The 27,816-nt window shown below is 38.3% G+C and overlaps 1 protein-coding gene across 4 annotated transcripts in view; it reads right to left on the reverse strand.

Moving 5' to 3' along the window:
• The window catches only part of VAV3 (vav guanine nucleotide exchange factor 3), a 187,540-nt gene that overhangs the window by 43,822 nt on the left and 115,902 nt on the right, over nucleotides 1-27,816 (reverse strand). For 3 of the 4 annotated variants that reach the window (XM_054165301.1, XM_054165300.1, XM_054165298.1), the window contains exons 16-19: nucleotides 23,544-23,645; nucleotides 20,915-21,015; nucleotides 11,835-11,857; nucleotides 8,813-8,858 (exon numbers count right to left, since the gene is read on the reverse strand). In XM_054165301.1, the coding sequence (XP_054021276.1) occupies nucleotides 8,813-8,858; nucleotides 11,835-11,857; nucleotides 20,915-21,015; nucleotides 23,544-23,645 (272 nt within the window). The remainder of the gene's footprint in view (nucleotides 1-8,812; nucleotides 8,859-11,834; nucleotides 11,858-20,914; nucleotides 21,016-23,543; nucleotides 23,646-27,816) is intronic. The other variant, XM_054165299.1, reaches the window with a different exon arrangement.

The raw sequence follows: 27,816 nt of genomic DNA on the forward strand, positions 1-27,816 counted from the left end.
AAATTTATGCTTGCACTTGCAATTTTCCAAGAAATTAGTATATTATATAGAAATGGAAGTAAAATTCAATTAAGTCTTGCAAAAGGTACAAAGTTATTTCTTTAAAAAGAACACTGTTTGTACAGCATTGCAGGAAGATTTCATGAACTGTGACTTCATGAAAAGTGCCTGTACAACAAAATTTCAAATCACAGAATAACTTTGGCTGGAAGAATCATTGGAGGCAATTGAGTCGTAACTTCATATAAGGTATAAATTTACAAATATAAATAATAGGGGTTAAATATTCAAACATGATCATAGACTCTAAAACAGCTACCATCATACAGACAATGTATCTCAGAGTAATTGTTAGGCAGTCTTTAAAAACAGTTCTTTAAGATCATAATCTAATTTTGCTGTGTACCACTGCCAATAAACTTCTTGAAGCAGACCACAGAAATAGAAAGACGGACCACTCTAGTATCTAGAAGGATGCAGACAAGCAAACAGCATGGTCAAACTTACAGAAGAGCTTTTGTATCAGAAGAATTAAAGCAGATAATGGCTCTTCAGGCTAGAATAGGACTGGAAGTGATATGACAGACAAATCACAAGTGGCATAGAGACAGCAACTAGAGAAAAAGTATTATTTCTTCATTTATTATTCACTTTATTTGAAAAACAGTGGCTGCTAAAGTAACAGGCAGCAGGTTTAAAACAAACAGAAAGAGGTCTTTTCCTCAACTGAAGTGATGAAAACAACAATTAAAGGACCCCATGAATGCCAAGATTTTAGACTGGCTCAAAAAGCAGTAATGAAAATAAGTATAAGATAAATTAAGAGCTAAAAAACAAAATGGCAAGTTACTGGGATGGGGAAAGATCATACATCTTGCTTTATACCCTATCCTTCAGCATCCATGAGCCAGCAGTGTGCCCAGGTGGCCAAGGCGGCCAATAGCATCCTGGCCTGTATTAGGAATAGTGTGGCCAGCAGGAGCAGGGAGGTCATTCTGCGCCTGTACTCAGCACTGGTTTGGCCACACCTTGAGTACTGTGTCCAGTTCTGGGCCCCTCAATTCAAGAAGAGCATTGAGACTCTTGAACGTGTCCAGAGAAGAGCAATGAGGCTGGTGAGAGGCCTCAAACACAAGCCCTACAAGGAGAGGCTGAGGGAGATGGGGTCATTTAGCCTGGAGGAGGCTCAGGGGAGACCTTATTGCTCTTGACAACTACCTGAAAAGAGGCTGTAGCCAGGAGAGGGTTGGTCTCTTCTTCCAGGCAACCAGCACCAGAACAAGAGGACACAGTCTCTAACTGCACCAGGGGAAGTTTAGGTGAGGAGAAAGTTCTTCACAGAGAGAGTTGTTAGCTGTTGGAATGTGCTGCCCAGGGAGGTGGTTGAGTCACCGTCCCTGGAGATGTTCAAGAGGGAACTGGACGTGGCACTTGATGCCTTGGTTTAATAGTCACGAGGTCTTAAGTGACAGGTTGGACTTGAAGATCTTTGAGGTCATTTCTAACCTTGTTGATTCTATGATTCTATTGATTTGCTACTGTTGAATAAGGGATTCTGGGTTAGATTGCCCTGCAGACTTGAACTCAGCCTCACAGTTCTCTGGGAATCAGAAAGAGGTAAGCAGATTAAAAGCCCTCCTGAAAAGCCGCCTTTGTTTCTCAGGTTCTTGCCTCTTTCCCCTTTTACCAAGCTGTAAAACACTTCCTCTGAAGGAAGGGGCAGTTCTGGGAGGTTCTCTTCTGTGAATTTGCAGCAGTCTTTTTTCTCCTGTGGGATGGCTGCTTTCAGTTTCACAATGTTTCCCAAATTCTTTGTGTGAGAATTACTTTGAAGTAGGGATCAAATACTGGTTTAGTTAAATGAGTGAGCCACAAAAAAAGAAACCATATGCTTTAGAGTGCTGCTAAAGTTCAGTAACTTTGGACTATTTTTAATCATTCATTGCCTTATTATCTTTTTTTTTTCCTCCTTCTGAGAATGACAGTACCCTTAAGATTAAAATCAGATATGAAAATAAATACATAAATGCAATGTTCTTCTTGAAGCTGAATAAGAGATTTTCCAGTCTCAACAAATGTTAGCAAAACTCTATGCAATTCCCTTCTACTTGCCATGGTAACTAAAAGCAACCTCAGGCCATACAGTTTCTGACATGCCTGTTTTTTTAGGCTGATCGTTGTTGGGTTTAGTTTGGTTTTATTGAGGGGGGAGAGGAGGTTGAAGGGGGTTTGGTTGCTGTTTGGAGGTTTTTTAATCTTGCTGTTCTATGTGTATCAAATGCAAACCAGCATATTTTTGTTTTATTGATTACACTTGTACATTCATCATGTCCACTTTTACCGTAATCTCCTCTCTTCTGCCTGCCAACTCCCTTATAGTTATCTGAGGTTTTGCTTAGAAAACTCCAAGCTCAGAACAGTTTTATGCAGAAAAAGAAGAAGATACCATAGAACTTTTAAGCCAACTCACATTCGAAATTATGCTAATGCTTGGAATAAATCACAGAATCATAGAATATTTTGGGTTGGAACAGACCTTGAAAGATCATCTCTAGTTCCAAACCCCTGCCAGGGGCAGCACCACCTTCCAGTAGACCAGGTTCCTTGAAATCCTATCCAACCTGGCCTTGAACACTTCCAGGGAAAGGAGTATCCACAGCTCCTCTGGGCAACCTGTTACAGTGCTCCATCCCCCTCACTGTAAAGAATTTCTTCCTTAGAGCTAACCATCGCATACCATCACTATACTCCCCAGTGAAGTCCCTCTCCATCTTCCTTGTAGGCCGTCTTTAAACACTGTGTAAGGTCTACCCACAGCCTTCTCTTCACTAGGCTGAACAACCCCAACACTCTCAACCTGTCCTTACAGGGGAACTGCTACAGCCCTTAGATCATATTCATAGACCACCTCTGGAACCACTTGAGTACATCCATGTCTGTCTTATGCTGGCGGCGCCAGAGCTGGACAGAGTATTCCAGGTGGGATATCACAAAAGCCAAGAAAAGGCAGAGAATCACTTCTCAGTCTGCTGGCCACACTTCCCTTGATGTAGCCAAGGATGCAGCTAGCTTTCTGGGCTGCAAAGGGTATACAGCTGTCTTACATTCACCATTTTTTCCTCTAAAAGAAAAATGAAATGATAGTTGCTCAAGATGTAAAGTCCCCAAAATACATTCAGTAAGACAAAAGAGTCTAAATTACTCAACTACAAACTAATCTTGCAATCCAACCAGAAGAGGATGAAAGAGTTTAACAAAATAAATATATTTCACCCTTTAGCACCTGGGTCTTCTGATGTTTAATTAAAAGAAAGGGCTAAAGGCTATGTTCTTCTCTGAATGTTAGCTCAGTGCTGACGTGCCAAATGGACAGCCACCTTTCAAAATACCTCTCTCTCTCTCTCCCCAACAGGAATGTAAAAATCATTTTAATTTAAAATATAACAACCCAAATAAAAACCATTAAACTGAATTTGAAATGCTTCATTGGAAGACAAAACCGTGCTTTGCCTTCCAGAAATGCATTAGTGGAAAATTTCTTGGTGCAAAACAATAGACATGTTCTTTCTTGTATCACAACAAAGATGAATTCATTATTTTGGGAAGCAACAATAGCTGAGTACACAGCATTAGCACTGTAGTAAAAAAAAAAAAAGGCAAATATTCTGAACATAATATGCATTTTTAATAAATGTGAGATAGATTAATTTGATTTCACAAATTAGGTCATGCAATTCATTGTATCTCTGAATTCACTGTTGCTGATGTCCACCTCGATCAAGCTGCCCCATGAACTACTTCTAGCAATGTAGTGACCAAAAAAAAGTCTCCTGACTCCAGACTCAAACCCCAGCACTGTGCATTCATATGATGCAATTCAGGTTAAAGCACGTCTATAGTACTAAGAATTGGTCAGAGTACAGCTGCAATCTAAATCCCTGAAAGACTCCAGAAGACTCAGAGTTATACAGCATGTTGGCAAAAAGTATTGCTTCTGTTTTGCGAAGGAGCTTTCCTTTTGCAATGAGCATGCTCCTAGCTGCCCTGTTAAACCAGTTCTTACCTGCATTTCACCTGGTTTGCATAGATTCCTAGAGACATGCACTATATACACCTTCAACAGAATGTTTAGATGCTGCATAGAGGAGAAGAAAAGCATCCATAACCCAATAAAATCCAAAAAAATTTAAGCATGTGCTATAAATATTGTAACATATGTGTGTGATATATTGTTATATATAAAGTCTGGTTTGGGGCCTATCACTTAACACATTACCACATAGAGAAGTCTTCAGCTGTTTACCAAATCTAATGCTCCACAAAGATTACAAGATTATCTCTACAGAAAACATGAAACCACATGTTCTTTGTTATCATTAGTTTTCAGACACACTTTACTTCCAAGAGAAGTGAATGTTTGAGTTCCTTCAAGTCTCTAAAATAGTTGTGTTTTTTCTTGGCTGCATTTTCACCTATAACAGGAAACTGCAAAAACTAAATCAAAAGGACAAAACTGAACAGGTCATTCTGGCTAGTATGCAACAGCAAGTCTCCAAGCCTCCCGGTCTGTTACATGATGCAGTGGGTATCTTATTACTATGACCCTTATTAGGTTATCCAATACCAGTAAACAGTGAGGAAGACCTCAAACCTGCAAACAAACCCTTCATGAGAGGAAGTGCTGTGAAACATTTCTCTTTCTTCCAGTATTCCTTCAAGATCTCCTTGATTTAATTTAGCGTCAGCTGCTCCTTCACTTACGCATTTTGAGCAGGCATTAAAGCCCATGGCTGTGTTCAATGTAAACAGCATTTAAAGCTGTAAAGAACATCTTAATGCATATTCTAGGACTAAACTGCCAATATGTACCCTGATTTTCACCATGAAGATGAGATCAGATCTTACCACAATACACAAGCATCTGAATATTGCTTAGTAATCAAATGCATATAACAATGACACTACCTACTTACAAGATTCCACAATGTAATCTCCACAAAATATGAAGCACATAGTAGCTCATTTCCCACTATATATGTTTATATTAAGTAAACATATGTCCAATACTATACTTTTCCCTGCACAGTGCTATTTTTTTAACTTCGGGCCAGATATACTCCAGGCCATAAATCCCAGTTCTTCTCTTCAGATCCTTGTCTTTATAACCTGTGTAAAAATCAGTATTGGAGGATTGCTTCATAAAGCAAGTATGGACCAAACATGAACCAGAAACACAAATGCCTCTTTTTAAAATTACTATTTTGAACTTTCAGTTCCAAGACTGAAAAATAGTTTTGTCCAAGCTATTGTTCTGCATACATTACTTGTTAATATCTTATCATAACCCACCCCCACCCCTCCAAAAAAAAAAGGAAAAAACCCAACAGTCAGCACTTTATGTACTTTGAAGGGAAAAGACCTGTTGGTTCAGTCCCTCAATTCAGAAATAATGTTTTCTAAGCTTTAATCCATGCTTATAAAGAAGTCAGAACATGCTCAATGACATTCTTTAACAGCGCTGATTGAGTTTAATCTACAATGAATCTTGAATGTAAGGCTTCTAGTGTTTTTACCAAGTTTATCCTTCTGATACAAAATATAATGTCACACTTCTAAAAACTGAAGTTTCAATGCTAATATAAGCAGAGATGTTTATCATTAAACTTGTTTTAAGAACACTAAGTTGTGAATCTACCACACCTGGACTCTTTATACCATTGCAGAAATAAAAGATAGATACAGGGTACTATTACAATAGTTGAGAAAGAAATAATTTTACTCAAAATACAGACATTACTTTGAAAATATTCATCAGATTTCATAATCCTTCTCAAGAAATATGAAATGATAATTTTTACTTACAAATATATACACACACATATAAATGGTCCATTTGTCATTCAAGTCAATAGCGCAAATCACATGCACAGCTCCTCCGCAGGTCTTTTTGTACAGGTTCTACCCATATTTTTCACATGACTGTTTAATTGCACATGAATTTTTCTGCCTCATCATCCATTGCTCACTTTTCCTTCTACCCTTCCTTCATATTCAGTACAAGAGAAGGAAACTGACCATTCTCAAGAACTTTTAACCAAACTTCAAAGAAAATCAAACGAAACAGTCCTGAACAACTTATTGTTTTGAGGATATTTCAGCTAGATAGGTTCTTCTATAAACAAGCTTCACCAAGAGAGGACAAGAGATATTTTAATCCTGTACCTTCACTTTGTTTTGCTTAGACACCCTTCAGCTTGCAGTACTTCTCATCAAACTCAAATAATTTTTCATTCAAGTCTAAGCTGTGTCAGTAAAAGCTGAATTTTGCTCTAACAAGCATAAGAGAAACACAACTTATGAAGTTATTTGTGCTATGTCTCCTGCATTCATTGTACTTTACTAAAATAGCCAGCAACAGAAAGAAACAAGACAGAACAAGATAATTAAATGTTTGTGCTAAAATATTTGTAGCCCAAAATAATTGTATTTACTGCTAATATCAAATTCCATCAATATTTAGACACTGAAGGTGCAGGTTATTGATTCACAGCAAATGCCTCCTTGACTAAACTAATACCCATGCTTCAGCACATATAGCAGCAGCATATCAAACCAAGACTGAAAGTCTGCACCTGTTTTGTTGTTTGGGTTTTTTCAAATGAAAGGAAAAAAAAAAAAAAGAAAAAAAGAAGAAGAAAAAGACAGCACATTAAGTTTTAAATGTTATTTCTGACTCAACTACCTCAGCAAAGAGAGCACCATGTTGCTAGGATTTCCAGATTTATATGCCAGTGCTCTTGAAAAGCTCTTAGGATTAATGCAGTAATGTATGTCTGAAATAACTGATCTCTCACAAGAGCTGCTCTCTTGATAGCATCCTGTCTCTCCAGGCAATATGCAATCTGATGACCTTAGAATATGCAAAAAAGATGCCAAGAGTTCACCAGAGACATTCATGTCTTTGAAAGATATTGATACCAAGCTGCAGCAGGATTCATATGCTGAGAAAATGCAAATACCAAAGCTCGCTTCATTTGAAAACTGACAAAGCATAAAGCCCGTTAGTATGTAATATCTTTGTGATCATTATTATTATTAAAAAATATCTAGAATGTCAGATGCAATACTGTAAGTCTCCTGCAACAACGTCTCTGATAGAGACTTAACCACAATGCAACCATTTAGCATTTTTACTGGCTTTCAAAAATGTAATTTGTTCCAAGAACTTCACTCATTAAGTTTATCCCAACTCAAAGAATTCTTCTGTGTAGGTAAGTGGACAGGGTAGGGGAGAGCAGAACTATATTTCAGGCAGTGGTTACCTACAGATTTTAAACATCTATTTAATTCAGTGACTCTGGTGATTTGAATGGTACTTAGTCTTCAACTTTAAAGTATCCTCAAATATAAAAATCATGTAACTACTTTTATCAGACTTCAACTGCAAGTAAAACCACACCAGTGTACTCAAGGTTCTAAAGCTAAATTACTTAACCTTTCAGGGGTCTACATGAAACAGTTATGTTTAAAGATCTGCACCTCTAAGGACCTATTCTGTAAACACACACTGCACTACACTGCAGCATATACCCGTGAATGGGAAGAATTCAAACAGTCCTGCTTGGAAGAAGTATTCCCCTCTCACTGTATCAATTGCTACAGTTACTGGGTGCTCATTGTTTTATTTTTTCTTTAATGACTTCAGTCAACAAAACACAGAACAATTCAGGAGCATTATGAAGTACTTTTTTTGCTAGAGGGAACAAAGTGACAATACGTGTTCCAAAACATGTCAAAGGTATATGAGTAAGAAAGGTGTGGTCTGCTTCAGCTAGTTACAACACTTAGACTTTCAGAGACAAGCAGCTGCAATGCTAGTAGCACAACCAGCATTCCTACTTTTGAAAAAGTGCTTAGCTCTGCCAGGCTGTAATGTGGTGTATAGAGGTGCCATCCTCATCAATGTTTGATTCCAGCTACTCTGTCAGGTGTCCACATCTAGAAATACTGAATAATCTACAGCTTAGTTTTATTCCAAATGTCATCTGCATAACAAATCTCCAGAAATTAAACTACACAAGAAACATTAAGGACAGAAACATAATTACTGTAAAAAAAAGGACACTAAAAATATCACACAATTATACTGAAAACCATTGAATATTTTATACAGACACATAATGGGTCTCTAGAGGGAATGTTCACCCACTTGAGTACACAGTCTGTAAGCAAGCATTTAATTTTCTTAAGGGCTGCTGCTGCCATGGTTCCACAAGAGCATCTACTATAAACTAACAGAAAGAATAAATTCACTTTGAAATTCTACATAAAATTGCAACTGGTTTATGCCTTTTAGAACAACTCACATTCAATACAGCTAAGTACTGAGCACCACTACAGTTAAGAGCTGAGATAACACCAACAACTTTGCAGATCAGAACCTAAGCTTTATAATCAGCTGTCTGCCTTCAATCACCTAGTTGCTGCTTTTAAAACTGCAGAGTAAAGTAGGGTGGGTCATGCTAACCAAAAGCCTAGAGGCATTTTGTTGTTCAGACAGAACTGAAGCACTGCTTACAAATCAAGGTGGGGGAGGGGGACAGGAACAAAACACCAACCAAAGCCTGAGTTCAATCAGCTGACCAAATCTTTGACATCACAGAGCAAACCCTTAAGACCTTCATAGGTTTAGCAATAAAGAATGTTCTCCACATGGTATGCATTACAACAGCATTCATAATACAACTAGATAAAGCAAGTTACAGTTCTCTCGCTCTTTTTGTTGAACTGTTTAAAAAGTCATGGCACAAACCTGGGTCCACGTGCCTAGAGTTTCTTCTAATTCCATTTGCTCGTTTCTGTAGAGCAAAAACACAAATCAAGGATATGAATAAATATGTTTTCATGTAGGCATGCTGTATTTCTTTCATTCCCACAATCTACTATGCAAAGCTGCTTTTCTTTTTTCCCCCTTAACCACCACAATTATCTTTATCTTGTAGAAAGATCATAGTTTGTAAAATATTCTTAGTAATGTAGATAGTTTTCTCATAAATCCCATTTCTTCTTGACACTAGGCTCAAAAGTTTCTTCGTCTGTTACAGGTTTGTCCGTACAACAACATCTTTTGATACCAAGAACACATTTATTTTTTAATCATGAATAGACAGGGGAGAAAACATGCCATTCAGCATTATCCACCCTAGACAATGTCTGTGAACACAAAAGTATCAAAGCCACTTGCACTGCTTTAATAAGGTAGAAATGTTCACTATTCCTACTTTGTACTTAAGGTAGATAGCATTTCCTACAGTATTCTTAATTTTCTTATTTTCTGGGCAAGAACTTCAATATGTTTAGTAACTCACCTTCCTCTCTTAAATTTGGCTCAGCAGACCTGTGTCAAATCCCAAAAATCTCTGACAAGACTGAGACTTTTTTATCAATTTTTAAATATATTTTATATTGCAAGACACTTAGTATGGATCCCTGCAAATTTCCACGTGCAATAACACCTATCAGTGAAGCACTGACCTGATTCTGCAAACTTGTTTTAACTTGTAACTGGCTTTTTTTTTTTTTTTAATCAAACCAAGCAGAGAAAAGCATGTTGCATAACAAAGCGAACAATTAGGTTGCTCCGATTTACTTGCAGTTGATATAAGCTGATGCAGGACACACACAGAGGAAAGCCCAAAAGCAGTAACCTGAGGCACAACTAAATTACTAAGCCCTATAGCATTGCTGACAAAATGAAAACCTTGGTTTAAAAAGGTCTTTTCAACTTTTGAATGTTTGGACGCATTCTCTCCGTACCCCATAACTCAGATTAAAGAAAGGATGAAAGCTTTGTTTCAAGAAAAATTTAAAACTGCTGGTACAATGAAGGTCATATTAAGTGACTAAGAACAAAAGGCTCAATTATGTCCTACTTGTTGAGTTTTGTTTTAATGAAGGTTGTATTGCTGATAAGGACTGATGCAGAGTGGTGAGTAAGCACAGATTTGCACAAGAGAGGGAAAGGGGCAGGAGTGGGAAAAGCAAGCACAAAGAAAGATACAGAAATATTTAACTGAAATAAGTTGGGTTTTTTTAAGTACAATAATTCTGTGACTATGTGAGCCATATAAAACAAAGGGCCAGAAGGGAAACCATTCTGAGGAAAAGAGTTCTTGAATTTTATGAAAGCATGCTCAATATTCTTAAATGTACTGCATTACCAGTGCATTTTATTATATTACTGATATGAAATCTCACTCCATGTTTTTAAAAAATTACTGCACAGAGAGAATTGAAGTAGGCACTTAAACAAGAGTCTTGGTAAAAATTAAAGAAATCCTGATATTTTGGATCAATACTTAACAGTAAATCAACAGCTCCAGAAAGGAAGCCATTTTTCATCCCCTCCAAAAAAAAAAGAAAAAAAAAGGAGAGATATTAAGTAGTCAAGCTAGGGAGTGAGTGGCCAAGAAGTGGGAGAGTGTACACAGAACCAGTGTAATTGTGTTTTCTTCATCCAGACACAATATGCTTGCCAGAGTTAGATTTACTGAGTCTGACAATCTCATCCACAAGACCCAGTAAGTGACCTGGTTACAGCTCCCCAACACTGCCTGTCAGCTGCAGCACTTGGGAAAGCGTTAGGCAACACCTTCCCTATTTTAGAGTGCCCTCACTGATCAGGTGTTTCTAGGCTGAGACATGGAAAGTCAGGCAGCACATGGCAGGGGCAAGGCTGATGGAGCCATGATGAGAGCATCTCTGTCACAGGCACCATCTGTGGTAGCGCAGCCCTCTCCTCCCTGGCCCTTCCCCAGGCCCCCAACAAGCCAGTGCCCACTGCTGTGGCTTGTGCCTGCCTGAGGCCCACAGGCAAGAAACTCACCAGACTGTGCAGGACTCCCCTCATTCAGCACCTGCTGCCATCTGGGGTTACAGTGACACTGAAATGGCTTGAACACCAGAGACCACAGACGCAGTCAGCCCTGTGCATGACTCTCCCCTGCACCAGTCATTGTCAGCAATAACATCCTTCTGATTCCATTACTTCAGTGATAGCAAACACATACATGTTTATGAAGTAACGTACATGCTTGTACACGGTTCATAACCAGCATGTCATTTAAGCAGCTTAACTACCATGCAATTCTGATATAACCATTACACTGTACTTCTCTTTTGTAAGAAGTGGCAGACAAAAATCAACTGCCATGCTCTTCTGTACTTAAGTGGAAAGCCATCGGGAGCTGGCCAGAAAATATCCCAGGTTATCTTTCAACCTTCCTGGGCTGAGGGTATATTACATGCACCACAGCAGCTCCTCTGTACAGGACACATTTTACTGTTCTGTCCAGATTATATAAACTGATAACCACTGGATAGCTCTGCAACTAATGTCTTTTCACATGAAAAGCAAACACTGCCCTGCCAATCTTTCATTGCCCTGGAGTCTGGCATGGGAGAGATGAGTACACTTAACTATGTAACCCCAGCAGGGCTCACTAGCATTTAAAACTCTACTGCCAGATTTGGTGTAGGAACAGTAAGGATCTAGACATTAGATGTGAAACCAAGTACATTTTTTTTCCTTTTAGTTAAGCACATGTCCATCTCTTCTAATGCTATCAACATTAAACTGACCCCTCGTTTAAAAGAATGCATTTCTATTTAACTATAAATACCTTGCTTCTTTCTATCTTTCAACTCTCTACAAATCTGCTGTTAAAAATAGAAGAAAAGCATACCTGCCCCAACAGCACACACACAAAGTAAATAAAGCACACTTTTGCCACTGACAAAACAAGTATCACATGCAAAGGAAAACAAATCCTTACCTCATGTTTCAGGTTCCCGTGTTCTGGAACATAAGTAAAAATTGGCATTATTGGCAATTGCAAATTACACACTTTTTATATAGCAATCTCAGTCTGTGTCGTGTTGCATTACAGAAAGCACTGGTACCGTCTCTTGCTACCCGATACCTGTAGTTGCCTTGGCAGCCCAGGGCTGTTCCAGGTCCTGTTGTGCAAACCCTGCTGCACACCCCTCCCCGCTCATTGGTGCTGCCGGGCTGCACTACGCCAGCTTGAAGGGCTCCTTGCTGCAAGGTGTGCTGCACCTTCCAGCTACCTGGTTCACTAAACTTTTAAAAATTTCAGGACATTTCAAAAATTCTTTACATATATTGACTCACTGGGAATTCAAAAAGCTTCTTCACTGCAAGTTAAGTTTGCACAGTTTCCTGGTCTCCTGTGTTTTCATAGCATGTCGTTGTGTAGCAAGACAAGATGTAGACCTTTGAGCTCCCAAGTTTTCTGTATTTTGTGTCTTTAAGTTCAATTCAGCATTACACTAGTATACTACAGACTTTGAAACTGGTGGCTCACTTGCCTCTTGTAATATGAATTATCTTGTACTATTAAAAAATTATTACAAAAAATAATGAAGTCCTGAGGGTGATCAGAAGGACTGCATCAAAACAAAATCACTTCTGTGCAGACACCACCACATATTACAAAAGAATCAGACAAGAGTATTCTTTTTTCTCCACATTTTTCTTTGAATTTCTATTTCTTAACAGATATTTGGATGCATTCTAGATTTTGGTTGAGTGCTTTATTTAAGCACACACACCTGTATTTATGTGTGCTCCCAAGCACTGCACACGCACAGTTGAGGCAAAGCACAAGCTGCACATGCTGAGTATGTGCTTCATCACATCTAAAGCCTGTCATATCTTTTAAACAAACAAAAAAAGTCATATTCACACTAAATCAGTGAAAAAGCTTTAACTGCAAGTCAATTTTCTGCCAGAAAACAAAAAAATGCATTAAATAATAACATGGGAGGGGGGATCCTTGGCTTTCTAGCATTTTATGCAAAGATAAGGCATGCCAAGACGAAGCACTGCAGCTGAGGACTCTGGGCTAGGCCAGGGAGGCACAGCCTGTTTACCAGCAGCAGTGCTCTCTTCTCACGTAGGCTTTCAGCCACCGTTTCCTCTCTCACGCAGTGCGCCAAAGACACATCACCTTGTCATCCACAGAAAACACTTGCATGATTATAACCTTTCCAAAAGTATTCATTTGCATTTGCAGAGTGAGCAAAGAAGAGAAAAATAAGTCCGCACAGAAGGTGGACGTGCTGCTAGACTACTGAGTTTTTCCACAGAGCCTGAGGGAATTAGTCACCCAAGTGCTGTTGAAATTCAGTATTGTTTTGGTATTTACTTTCACAATTTGATAGGCCTTTTTGAATTTTTGCCAAAATCTGAATAAATCATCTTTTTGGAATGTTTCATCTCAGTATTATAAAAAAGACCTCAAATGAAGTCAATTGTTTTGATAAATACTTGTGGGGTAGGGGCAAAACTTCAAATCCAGACATGGGAGATTTTCCCAACCCCCCTTTTATTTTTTTTTTAAATGACCTCTATTTAGTCCTGCAGCTCTCTTGACAGAAAAATTAAATGGAATTTCCACTCTTATCTTCCAATGGGAAGGAATGAATTTGATCTTTATGATTGCTGGTTGAATATTATTTTTACCTCTAGGAAATATCCCCAAAACACCTACACAAAGGAGTTCCATGTGATGACTGCAGCATCCCAATAAGTTTCATAATAAATAAGAAACTTATTGAGTAACTTCCTATAATCAGATTCATGAAATCACCACACAAAAGCAATATATACTCCTAGTAACTCACATAAAATAGATTTCATGAAAAGGGAGATGAGGGGGTGGGATTGGTGGACTAAAAATGAGATTTCTGACTTCACTTAGTTCTTCAGGAATAGAAAAATATTCTGTATCTTTGTTTCCACATAAAAGCCTGTCCAAAAATAAGACACTTGTCTTGTTATTTCATTAGTTTAAATATTCCTGTATTTCAGAATATTTTGTTAAGGGTTTATGTGAATTGCTTCAGGAGAGATCTTTCTTCCAAATGTCAAATAGATACAAGGTGGGGGAAGGAAAAAAACCCCTAACCCTCATTTATATTTATTTATATTTTTAGAAAAAAATAAGAATAATGTCTGAGGATATCTACCAGCAGATATTTTACACATGACAGTTTTAATTCAAGTTCCTGTTCATCACCAATGTACCGATGAAACTGTCAAGTGAGTTGTCAGTTCTGAAAGCAACCTACTTACACTGCCATAGTTCAGCATCATTTTTAGGTTTTTTGTCTATTCACTGAGGGTGTGGTATCATTAGGACACATCTGATAATTATATTTTACTACAAAAGCAACAGGAGCATCAGCTGGCCTCAGTAAGTGAGGCAGTACAGACTGGAAAATGGGAATAAGATGCTCCTCATGGGTGCAACAGAGCAGCTAGATGTAAATGCAAACTAAATGGAGAGTAAATAAAAAGGGTATGTAGTAAACTACTCACCTTTCCAACTGAACAGAAAATTCAAAATATTTTAAATGTAGGAACTATAAAGTAAGTCACTTTGAAGGAACTGTGGGAGTGCCTGCTCCTTTCCAGTCATTTAGCCAGTCACTGCATAGTCGGAACTAAGAAACCCATGGCCTACAAGTACCATAGAGCAGGGCTCTGCATAAATTATCAGTCCCTTTGTGTGACCTCTGTTCAGGTTGAGCAAGGATGGGTACTTAACCAATACAGCTCAATCTTTGTTGCAGTCAAATAAAAAGTGGCATAACTCCAATAAACATTCTGGGATTTAAGCATTTAACTTGTCAATTTTGTTGACACAGTAGGTTTGGAGGAAAGCCAGCAATTTTGCAACTATTGATCAAGCCAGCAAAAAGGTAAACAGTGAAAGCTGCTGGTCTCTTTTTAGATGTCAAAAACACATGCTTTCTGTGAATAATATCTATTTTGCTGTAGCAAGCAATGATTACATAAACAGTATGGACTATCATATCGGGTATACATATTACCATGTGAAAGCAACTCTAAACTTAACCCATTCATACAGTAACATTTTCAATTTCATCACACAGTTAAACTTCTTTCCCACCCAAAGAAATGTAGGTTTGTGGGTTTTTTAATATCTGAAGGAGAAAGGAATCACGCATCAGATAACTAAAAACGTTACTTGTCAGTTCAGTCTCTTCTACGTAACTGCACTTTCTGAAATTAATGGCATATTTTCACAGGCAGTGTCTGCTTCTAGTAGTGAAACCCCCAAATGTTTCTAGTTAGCAGCCACAGGGAGGAGCAGACAGGACAGGTGACCATAAGCTGACCAACATGATACTCCATACATCATGTTCAGTAGAAAGCTGAGGCACCACAAATGTCAAGTTCTCCTCTATTCATCAATGGCCATCATCTGAGGAGGACCTTGTCTGTTCTGCCTTCAACCCCAAACCATGAGTTTCTGAGTACAGTTCCAGAACCCACCTCCTGAATCTGGTTCCTGCCTGCCACAGAGTCCAGTCTCGGACTTCTGCTACAGCGTCACCGGTGATGGTAAGTAATTGCCATCAAGGGGGATGGGGTTGATGCAGTATGGGCTTTGTATATACTTGTAAATTTTTTGTTTCATTTTATAATTATTACTACTTTCATTAAAGTAGTTTTAGTTTTCTTTATTAATTCATAAGTCTCTCTCCCTTATTCTCTTTCTTTTCCCTTTGGGAAAGGTGTCAGTTGTCTAGAGGTCTGCCCTGCCCTAAACCTTGAAACTCAGTGTTTTTCTAATCCATCTATGCCCCAATAAGAGAGGCTTCCAACATTCCCTGGGAACAGTGATATAAAGAAGAAAATTTTGTGGGTTTGGCACCACATTTATAATATTCAAAACATTTTCAAGATTCTACAACCGTTATTGGAGGTTCATCTAATTGAAATATTCAACAGTCTGTGGAACCAGCAAACATTTGCCTGAGAATACTTAATTCACTATAATTGGATGGACTTGGGAAAATTCCAGTTTGGCAAGAGAAATGGATTGTTTATTTTGCTGGTTTAATCTAGCAGGCTAAAAGAGCAGACCAGTCTAGACCAGTCACTGGACTTCTGCAGTACGTTCTGAGAAAAGTGATACTATTTACCAATCTTGAACGCCTCTGCAGAAACTGCAGGACCACAGAACAACCTGTACAATGCAAGTGGGAATAATGAGAGATACCATTTCTTCCTTCATCTGTTAGAGGACTTACGCTCACTTAAAGGACCCACTCTTAACTATTCCCAAATATAAATCCTTCCATATAGTGGGAGGGCATCACCAGATAACTAAAGTTGTCCTGTGGCTTGAAATAAAGCATAGGAATGCAGATGAGAAGTCAGAAGTAAAAAAGGAAAAGCAGACCTCCACATCAGACACCACAGAAAAGAGCAAAATCTACGTTATAATAAATGTGTCAGAGAAATATGTGCATTCATTTTGTAATCCTAGTGTTTAAGAATTTTGTCAGTCCTTGTATTTAGGATTGCAGAATCAGACTTGCAGTTCATCAGAACATAAGCAAAAAAAGAGGGAGCACAGAGGATTTCAAGCCAGAGAAAAAGCGATCAGGGCATAAAAGTAAAATATATGGAAATGCAGAGGTCTGCTTGAACGTGTATGGGGAAGCATTTCAGGGGAAATAAAATTTTTGATAATGACAGAAATGAGCACAAAAGACTTGAACCAGCACTGACAATTTACTGGCAGAAACAGTAACTAAAAACAAACAAAAAAACCCCACCACCAAAATTCAACCATTTAACTCTGCATCTTTCATCCCTGTGATTTCTACAGTCTGTTGAACTGGCCTACTTTGAAGTAAAACATCTGAAGAGATAGCATATGTTTGTGTACAAAGCATAGCATGACAACGCATCCATTTATCTTTGGGTTTTGTCAATGTTTTTCTCATAAGTGTATAATTTTCATCTGACACTTATTAAATTTGTCATTCTAAAGCTTTCATCTGTCTTTGGATGTTTGTCCTTTGAATTTTCAGAGACTGTAAATTCGAATGGAAAATGAAAATATTTCATCCTCTCAGGGAGATCCTAAGCATCATTTCAGAAAGGCTAGCAAAAGCATCTCTCAGTGGTCCAGAAAGAAAGCAAAATCCTCAGCTTACTAAACCAGAAAAAGCTGAGGAAAATTCAAATGCCTTTAAACCTATGGGTAAATTCTCATTGCAGTGTTTCGAATTCTGATCACCTCTTTTCAAATAGACCTCCAGAAATAGAAGTCGTCTGCAAAATGGGAATGAAAATTACCTGAGCCACAGATTAAGTTGCACTTATTAAGAAGTAATTGAATACAAAAATACATTAAAACTATTCAGTCCAGAGAGTATGCTAATAAGAGGTCATAAAATAATTGATCACACAGAAGCAGTTAGTCAAGACTTCCATTGGCTCTTCTCATAAAACCCCACAAAGTCCTATATTAAACTGAAAAGGTAAAAAATTCAGGCATAACCAGAGTAAGATAAGCAACCTAGAAATTAAGAAAAAAGAAATATCTTTACAGAACTCACTGCTCCAAATCTTCTGAAGTGCAGTTAGGAAAGCTATGCAAGGCACTAACAAGATGTAAAAAATCTCTCAGGACACCAAAAAGATAAAAAGAAAGTTTAAATGGATTAAGAAAGTAGCATCACTCCTGGGCACTGTCACACAGAGCTTTTGCACTTTTCTGTGAAGCATCTGGAATCAACCACTGGCAGAATGACAGAACACTAGATTGAACAGACCACACATCTACCATGGGGTACATATATACCATGGAGTGTATATATTCTGTGTCTGTGGTACCAATTAATACCACATGACTGAGTTTCTAAAAAGGAAATGGGGGTTTCTAAAAAGGAAATTATGGCTCATGTCCATTATACCCGGTGAAAGAGGTTGTAATAGTCCCCTAGAAACAGAAGAAATACATAGCAATACAACAAATATTTCCAAGCATTCCGTGATATTAAAGCATTCCAGCTACACTCCACAATTTCTTATCCACTAGCACGCCCAGACCACTTCTGCTAATTTCCCACAGGAGCAGCAAATGACATTGCTAGAAAATTTAAATTTATCATAAATTAATTTCTCTAAAGACTGCAAAAGGAAAAGCTTCAAAATTAAAACTAAGGTAGAATTTGGTGCATGTAGAGCATCCTTTTTCTATGAAATGCAGGGAAAACATTGAATTTTACATGATACCTCTGTGCCTGTATTCTTTAGTAATATTTCATAACCTAGCAGGCATGATGGTAACTTACAGGAGATCTTGTTACTCAGCATAGCTCTCAAAAAATAAAACATAGCTCCAGAAAATAATTTATACTGGAGTTCCACAAACCAGTGTTTATGGATCATAGAGGCAACTGCTAACAAAGCTTTTCCTCAAACCTTTCCTCACTCTGTGCACTTATGCATGTGCAGCACCGGTCAATCAACACTTTTCTTCAGAAAGGCAAATAAAGAGTAAACATGGAAAAACAGAGGAGAAACCTCGAAACTTCTCTTCCCATTCATTGGCCAAGTCCCTCATTGGGTGGAAAGAGGACACATTTTCAACAAGGTGGGCAAAATCATTTGTCTTTTCCATTCATAGAGCATGAGGATGACAAGAACTGTAATTCACAGTTCTACTCTCAGAGTAGTTTGTAAGGAAGCCACAGCCTACCACCTCCTGTCATTCTGCCTCATGAGCAGGCAGAAGAGTAACATTAGTAACAGAGCTACAGACATCTTGGAGTCTTTGCATAGAAGAAAATTTGACTGAAAAGAGAAAAGGGAAGTTTGAAGAGAGGACGGAGAGCAGAACACCTGGATAGAAGGTAAACACAGAAAGCTAAACAGAAAATAGCATCTAAATCCAGCTGCTTCCGATTTCACTTAAGACTTGGTACAGTATCATTTTACAAAAATCAGGGCAATGATTTAAAGTAAAATTCAAAATAATATTCTGGTTCTTTGAAGTTGTAAAATGATAATTCATGCCACTCACAAAAGCAGAAATGTGATTTTATTTTGCTCCCTCTAGCAAGTGCAAAGCACTACTTAAGTATATTTCTTGCAATTTTCCTGCATATAAGGCCTTGTGTTATCTAGGCATTTAATGGCCATTCTTACTGATATATGCTGCACCATATGTGTCCACAGCTCTTTAAAGAGGAATCAAAAGACAAGCTCCTGCCTCCTGGGGTGCCAGCTATCCAATTAAAATTAAAACTACAAAAGCAATTAAATAGAAGGTACAAAGGAAAGAAAAAAGTAAGTGTAGGGATGGTTTAAACCATAGGAAATTGCTCTCTTCTGAAGAACAGTATGTGTTTGTTTCTCCACTCTATCAATGCAATTGATTTAAAATATTCAGTTTTTAATATCATGTTAGATACTACTTTTCTTTAGAATAACTACAGGAGGTTCTGTGAAAAACTAGTGTTCAAGAAAGGATTTAAGTGAAAAATACTATTGGTTTTCAGACCTACAGAATATTATTTTTAACAGCCCAGACCCAGAGGACAGCATGGAAGATCTTTAATACAGGAAAGGAACTGAGAAAAATCAAGTTCACTGACTGCAGCAGAAGTCAGTACCTGCCATGCTGCTGATTTCATGACAGAACAGGCAAATAGCACAGCAAGCCAAAAAACAAGTACAATACAGGAATTAATGCAAATAGGGACCAAGACAGAAACAAGTTTATACAATTTTGAAAGGAAAAAAAGGCTAGAGCCAAAATTTTGAAGCAGGAGCTCAGTGAAGTCATGATGTAATTAAAGCAGTGGGAGAGATTATTGCTGCAACATCTTTTTGCAAAGATTGTAGACAGTAATATCAAAAAGAAAACAGCACAATGGAGGAAGCTGCAGTAGCTTATGTGAGAAGAGAAACTTCACAAAGTACTATGAAATAATTCTTGAAAGGAACAAAGAGATTATAGAGAAGTGAGATGGACAGTTAATTAGAAATTTTGCCAACATATACAGCTACACTATCCAGAAATCATCATGTGTTCCAATGGCTTTTCCTTTTCAGGCACATTCAGACAAAGGGAAATTCAGAATGGGAGTGTGTGTTTGTCAGTTGCTCCCCCCACCCCCAAGCACCAAATCATCTGTGCAAAGAAGAAAGGGAAGAGTCAAAAATGGCACTACAAGTCTGTGACTAGCTGGTTGGACAGTAACAAATTCATTGCCACCAACTGAATAGGCCCAGGGAAGGGGTACAATTTATGAGAGCTAACATTTCACACTAGCAGTGGGAGATTTGGAAGATGTCAGAGAGAACTACAGATGCAATAGAGAGCAGAAAAGGAAAGGGTCAGATTTGGAGTCATCAGTGGGGGTGGAGTTCAAATGGTAGCTGAAGTCAAAAAAGTCTTTAAGGTCCCAAAGAGCAGAATAGGAGAAGTGCAAAGTGACAATGGCCAGGCAAGAAATTCAGAGTACAGCAATCGATAACAAGAGGAGGAAAAAAACAGTCCTGAGGTGTGGGAAGTAGAGAGCCATCAATCACCTTTTTGTGCATATTATGAGTGGACAGAAACCATGGAAACCAAAGAGATGAAAGAGGAAGCTGAGGCAACACAAACAAACAGCTTTAGGAGCTGAGAGGGAAATATTAAAAATTACATAGACATAAGGGGAGAACCACAAGGATGATAGATGATATGCCATACAGAAGGTGTTACATATGAGCAGTCTACGATTAAAACAAGAGCAATTCCCAGTTGTATACAACACTGATGAAGAAATTGGGTTTGACCTATAACAGTCCTCTCCTGCTTTTGAACATTTCAGTTTAGTAACAATAAAAACCCCTATGAATTCCAAATGCAATTCTAATTGTACTTATAAATGGTAGTTTCACAAGTATGTATGTTACAATAAACACAAATTAGAGGTAAATTAAACCTTAATTATATCTAGCAAGTTTTATGTCCTAATTAAAAATGGTACTCTAACAATAAAAATGACTTACCACCTGAATTAGCTCTGCCACAATTGTCTAATCTTCCTAAACATTCTTTGTGTGCTCCAGCTCCACACTTGGAACATAAATACCCTTGATAAAATGTTCCCCTGCAAAATAAAATTAGGTTGTGATACATTAGAAGTGGTAAATTCCACACATAAAGGAAATAAGAGACATGGCATAAATCACTAGAAGTCATTTGCTGCTATGCATGATGATAGTCCTTGTACTGGGCAAAAGTAACAAGTGACAAGCAGCTCATCTGCTTTTTGTCACCAGTAGTCATTCAAAAATTGTTACCAGGTTGTTTTTCTAGTAGTCCAGAACAACTATCTCCATTTCAGTTTAGCCCAAAGCAACTCCAGCATGTTACACTTGAAATTGTACCATTACACATCTATCCTACTATAGATCTATACCTCATTTTGTGTCAGTGGGAATTTGCCTAGACTCCATGAAGAATAAGATATATTTCGAGACAGTGACAAGCTTGAATATATATTTAAGCATTAAGTAATGTATAGGCTATACTGCAAATATTCTTGATTTTATAGATGTTAATTTGAAGAAGGAAAAACAAAACAAACCAAAAAAAAAGGAAAAAGAGAAAAAGAAAAGAAAAAGAAAAAAAGGAAAATAAAAAAAAAAAAGGGGAAAAAAACACAACACCAAAGGCAGAGAGCTATCCAAATACACTTCAGTTCATATTCAGAGCTGCTAAATGAGGAGCCACTTTCCTTGCTTTAAATGTTCTGCAATTCCCCTTAAGGAATTGAAATGAAGCCTGAGGAAACTGGTTTGTTTCCAGATTTGTGCCTGGCTTTTCTCTTAAGTTCTCTTCACTGAATGGCTACCAGGCAAACAGCTTTTTACATGTTACCTCTTAGCAATTACATGTTTCATCTACTGATATATTTGCTCACACTTCACGCTTTATGTATCTGTCTCCAAGATCATCCTGACCAGTACGGAGTGATTACGCATCCCAGTCTAACATGACACCTTCAGGTTCAAAGAAAAATCAGGTGTCTCATATAGAACACAGGACAATTAAAGCTGAGCATAATGTACAACAATTGCTATTTACTACAGCAATTTCTAGACTGTTAGTGATGAAATATATTTTTAATTACATTCAGAAGCTCAGTATTTTTAAATATTGGAATCTAAAAATAAGTAGAAAACATAAAAAAAAAAAAAAAACAACCCACAACTTTAATGCGGTCTTCCATTTTTATTTTTTCTTTATTGTTACACAGGAATGCCAAATATTCTAGATTAAAATATGGGACACAACATCATCCTTCATTAAAGATGCCGTTTAAAACTAAGATTTTATTCCCATTTCAAGATTAGGCACTATGGGTCGCTTCGCCCCCTCCCCCCTCCAAGAATTTGCACATTGCCTTATGTTTGGATCTTAAAAGACAAGTAATTTTTAAAAGATATTTAGGCATTTTATGAGGGTATATTCAATATAACAGATACCCAGAGACATGACTGTATAGCACAAGGTAGCACTTAGGGATATCCAAGCTACCTTCGAGCAAATTAGCATGTCGGTGCAGAACAATGCAGCATCATGCAGGCTGTGCCCTGAAAGCTCAGCAACAGCAGTTAGAGCAGTAACAGAGACACAATGCCTCAGCCTTAGACATCAGTCCTTCCATTTCCCAGTTCAGGGTGTCTGTACCATCCTTCATAGTAATTTACACCCTCCTGTATGGCTCAAAGCCCTTGAGCACTTCCAAAGTCAGGGCATTCACAACTTCTCTGGGCATCCTGTTATGAGCACCTGAACTGCTGGAAGTTTACAAAACTTTTGCTTCTCCAACCTACACTATGAAAATTAGGTTCAATATATACCTCTGTACCATTACACTATCCATAAAAAACAAACATAGCTTCTAAATAATAGCTCAAACATTGAATAAGAAACTACAGATGAACAAGCTTGTGTGTTTCAGAGAAAAGAAGCAGAAAACAGATTACTTCTTTTGCTCCAGTTAGCTTTACAAATCCATGCTCATGAAACCATTAGATGCCTGCAAGCATTTATCTAGCTTTACAACATCTACCTTCAATTCATCTACATAGCTCTGGTTCAGAAATGTCTGCTGATGCCTCAGTTATTTTCTGTCTCACAAAGTAATACCCCCATATCAAACATTTATGAGCATTGTCATCATCTGATTTTCTGAACATGCATTCCATCTGTTCTTGTGACTGGAGGTCCATGTGAGCTCCATGGAACAGCTATGGTGGTCACAACTGTACCAAACTGATGTCATTTACATCAGCACTCCTGTAGTAAATAAAGCAATTCTCATAAAAGAATCATGATCAAGTAGCCTTCTGATAAATGAAGAATGTCCTGAGCTTTTAAGCTTTTAGCAACACTCCTGATAACATTCAGAAATTTTATTACAAATACTTGTTAACACAAAGAGAAATACTATGTATGACTTCATGGCTTGTCTCTCTTGGGACAGGTAACCAGCTAGCCATATGTTTCCACAGACTCTTTGACTCAAGATAATTCACCAGGGGTGGGGTACAACAAAAACACTAACACACACACAAAATAAAAAAAAAAAAAAAAACCACCACCATACAAATTACTTCAAAGTCTTACCTCAGAAGCATCTGACAGACTTTGCAAGATGTCACTCGACTGAAGGTATGCATTTTGAACTCATGAAAGCTTGTATCTGCATAGTCTGGCCGTATGTTTGACCTAAGAAAATAAAATGAAATTGGAAATCATCTTAAAACTGATAAAATCTACAAGATAATGTGGTGTTCACAGCAGGAAACCCAAATCTAAGAACAACTAGGTTTATCTGCACTTCAGTGTTTCCCCTGAGAAGAATCAGAAACACAGACATTACCACACAACTTGAAGTAAAAATTTAAATTATGATATTATGCAGACCTGGTCCTTAAAATACATCCTATACCTACCTTAGCTGTTACAGTAACTAGAAAACTATACATCAAAACAAGCAGCAATCTGTTTTTTATTCCTGTTTATTTAACTTGGATCATTCTATGGACCTGAAGAAAGCTGACTTCATTCTCCAATATTCTGTTATGTGGATGTAGAAGAAAAAGCAGCTCACACTGAGACCCACCACATGAGCAGATCATTTGTGACAGGTCACGGCTACACACCAATACACTGGATAACATAAGTGATTTCAAGAGCAATTAGAAAGTATTTACTGGGGTTTGGCTAGTCTTTCTTAAATACATTTCCCAATGCCTGCAGTGTTCCTACATGCGCTTAATTTAACAAATTATGTAGAAGATCATGGGTAGATCAAGTTTACATACAAAGTACTGGTGTGTTTGTATCCATGTGTTCTATCCTTCCTACTGATACCATTTAAAAGCAGAGTATAACATTTAAATGACCCACTCATCATTTTGTTGCACTGGTGCATTTTTGCAGATTCATTTAAATTTTATTGAGTAACACATGGGTTTTTTCTTGTTGTATTGCCCATTTCCAAGATTAAAGGGGAAAACACGACTTAGGGTTTTGGTTGTTTGTTTTGTCTTGAACTCAATTACATTCCCCAAGCTATCTTAATACTGTCAAAATCAGTAACACTGAAATGCTAGGTGCATAATTTCATATTCAGTGTATCAGACAAGAAAAAATACATACAGTAAGGATTAATGTATTTTTAAACACGTCCTAGTTTTGAGCCACAAGCTGCCCAGGGCAAAAGAGATTTTTACCCCTTCTCAAGGAGTAAGATAAAAATGCTCCACGCTGATTGGATGTGTAAATGGAAATCCCATTTACAAGTACATACAAAAGGTATTCAAGTAGAAGGAATACATCCACAAAGTAGGCTCAGTCCTTCACCTGGGCCTACCAGGACAAAAACTGTCAGAGACTTCCGGAAACTTCCACCCCCCACCAGCCCCGGCAGGCCCAAGAGCAGGCCAGACCCGGCCCCACACTCACACTAGAGCAGGCCTCCCGCAGGCTTCCACAGGCCCTGTGGCATAGCTAGAGATTGCCTGCCAGCCCAGAAAGCCATCTTCCCCACGACCCACAAGATCATGGTGCACACTGCTCCCAGGAGCAGAGAGATATCTGGCTGTGCATTCCCTTCAATAGAGGAACACTGGGAAACTCAGTAGAATAAGAAGTTACAATATCCTGGGATGAACTGCCCATCCCCTTGGGACTGTCTTGCTTTCAGAGGACTCTTTGTGGTTATACCAATTACAGGATCACGGAATGAACCAGGTTGGAAATGACCTCAGAGATCATCAAGTCCAACCTATCACCCAACACCTCATGACTAAACCATGGCTTCAAGTGCCACGTCCAAGCCCCTTTTGAACACCTCCAGGGACGGTGACTCCACCACCACCCTGGGCAGCACATTCCAACAGCTAACAACTCTCTCTGTGAAGAACTTTCTCCTCACCTCAAACCTAAACTTCCCCTGGCGCAGCTTGAGACTGTGTCCTCTTGTTCTGGTGCTGGTTGCCTGGGAGGAGAGACCAACCCCCACCTGTCTACAGCCTCCCTTCAGGTAGTTGTCGAGAGCAATAAGGTCTCCCCTGAGCCTCCTCTTCTCCAGGCTAAACAACCCCAGCTCCCTCAGGCTCCCCTCATAGGGCTTGTGCTCAAGGCCTCTCACCAGCCTCGTAGCCCTTCTCTGGACACGTTCAAGTTTCTCAATGTCCTTCTTAAACTGAAGGGCCCAGAACACGACACAGTACTCAAGATGTGGCCTAACCAGTGCCGAGTACAGGGCACAATGACTTCCCTGCTCCTGCTGGCCACACTATTTCTGATGCAGACCAGCATGCCATTGGCCGCCTTAGCCACCTGGGCACACTGCTGGCAATTGACTCTTGACTTCCCTTAACCTACCACAAAATACTACTTCCATCAGAATGCTTAGGGTTCCCTATTTTTTGAGCAAAAATATTGCAATACATGATATATAGGAACAAAAATTTTAATTATTTTTTTTAAATCCTTAGTGTAAGAATTAAAGAATCTACAACACCCAAAGGAATGACCAAAAGGTCAAATTCATGCATTAAATTTCCTTTATATGTATTATAAAAATCTTCTAGATTAAAACACAGAGCAGCCACAAATTGCAATGAAATGTAAATATAGGTAAACATGCAGTCATCAATCTCTCCAGGACTGAATGAAAAGGCTTTATAAAAAAATAATCTCTTTAAGTACCAGTGTCAGAAAGGTCAATCTTCTAATCCACGTGCTTAAAATTGTATTCAAAAAGCAAATGGAACTTTGCTTTTATGCTTGAGAATAACTTTACACTCAGTATTGTTTTGACTAGCTCACTACAGTCTCCTTTTCTGCAATGATGCCAATATGTCAATACCACAACTCCAGCTAACTAAAACAGGCATTGATACTACCCACTCACAGCAGGAAGGTACCAATATGAGGATAAAATTGATCTCAAAATAGTAAAGAACTTTTTAAATCAGGAGAGAAATATATTATTTTGTGGCTGTTAACACTACAGAGCAAGGCCTGTATTTCAGGGCTATAAGACACCTTAAGAATTGTCTAGTTCCAACTCCCCTGCCATAGGCAGGGACACTTTTCACTAGATCAGGTTGCCCAAAGCCATGTCCAGGATGGCCTTCAAAACTTCCAGGCATGAGGCTTCCACCACCTCTTTTGGCAACCTGTTCCAGTGTCTCACCTCCCTCATGGTGAGGAACTTCTTCCTAACATCCAATCTGAATCTACCTACTTCTATTTTTGCTCCATTCCTCCTAGTCTCATCACTACCTGACATCCTAAAATGTCCCTCCCCAGCTTTCCTGTAGGCCCCATTTCGATACTGGAAGGCCAGAATAAGGTATTGACAGAGCCTTCTCTTCTCCAAACTGATCAACCCCAACTCTCTCAGCCTTTCTTCATAGGAGAGGAGCTCCAGCCCTCTAATCATCCTCATGGCCCTTCTCTGCACACAACCAGCACACCCAGATCTTCCTTGGAATGTTTGCCAAGGGGTTGCTGAAACCTCTTGGGCCTCAGAGTTAACGATGGATAATCATGAAAACTCCCTGGAACTTGTTACACTACTTAATGTTCCCAACAAAAGCTGATTTTGTTGACCATTTGGTTCAGACCAGGATAGCTTGCAAAACAACTTGAAAAAATATTAGCCTAACTGCAGGGACTCACAGATTGGAAACATATAAAATTAATCCTAACAACCTGACCATTTTTCAGGAACAAACCAAACAAGATTCCATTAATTTAATTAGAACAGGATCATTCTTCAAAAAATAGTAAGTATAGTAGGTGAAAAGAAAAACACTGCAACATCATACAGACAGTTATTTAACACAAGCAATTGACTGCATAACTTCCTTTCGTATGCACATTTTTTTTTCCATTCTTCTCTCAGGCTATATTACACCAAGATTGGAATACATGAACTACAGAAAATATGCCTCCTATTAAGAGAACAAAGATGATACACTCTGCTCATTCTTCTTTACATAAGAAGTAACATTCTAGTTTCTTCATATTTTATAAAGCCATTCTGTTTCATTTTACAGTCCTTAATAGAAAAAGTTTTGCCCAAGAGGAGCGGGGGGGGGAAGGCATAGTGGTAAAATGGGAAAGAATGAAGCTGCTGCCTCACTGAACAGCTGTCACAGGCCCTCCACTTGCTTTTCAATAAATTTTCCTACTGCACCTACGGGCTAAATGATCAAATTATAATGTCCTAAACAAGACAGAAGATTTATCTAGATATGCAGGCTTACAGCTTTGGCTCTCTGCAAGGAAATTTCTCCGTTTCTTTCAACCTACCAGGTTTTAATTTAGTGATTGTAAGATTCCAATGGTTATTTCAAGAAATTTTTTTATCTAAAAA

Source organism: Dryobates pubescens, chromosome 11 (assembly GCF_014839835.1).
Source record: "Dryobates pubescens isolate bDryPub1 chromosome 11, bDryPub1.pri, whole genome shotgun sequence".
Taxonomy (NCBI): Eukaryota; Metazoa; Chordata; class Aves; order Piciformes; family Picidae; genus Dryobates; species Dryobates pubescens.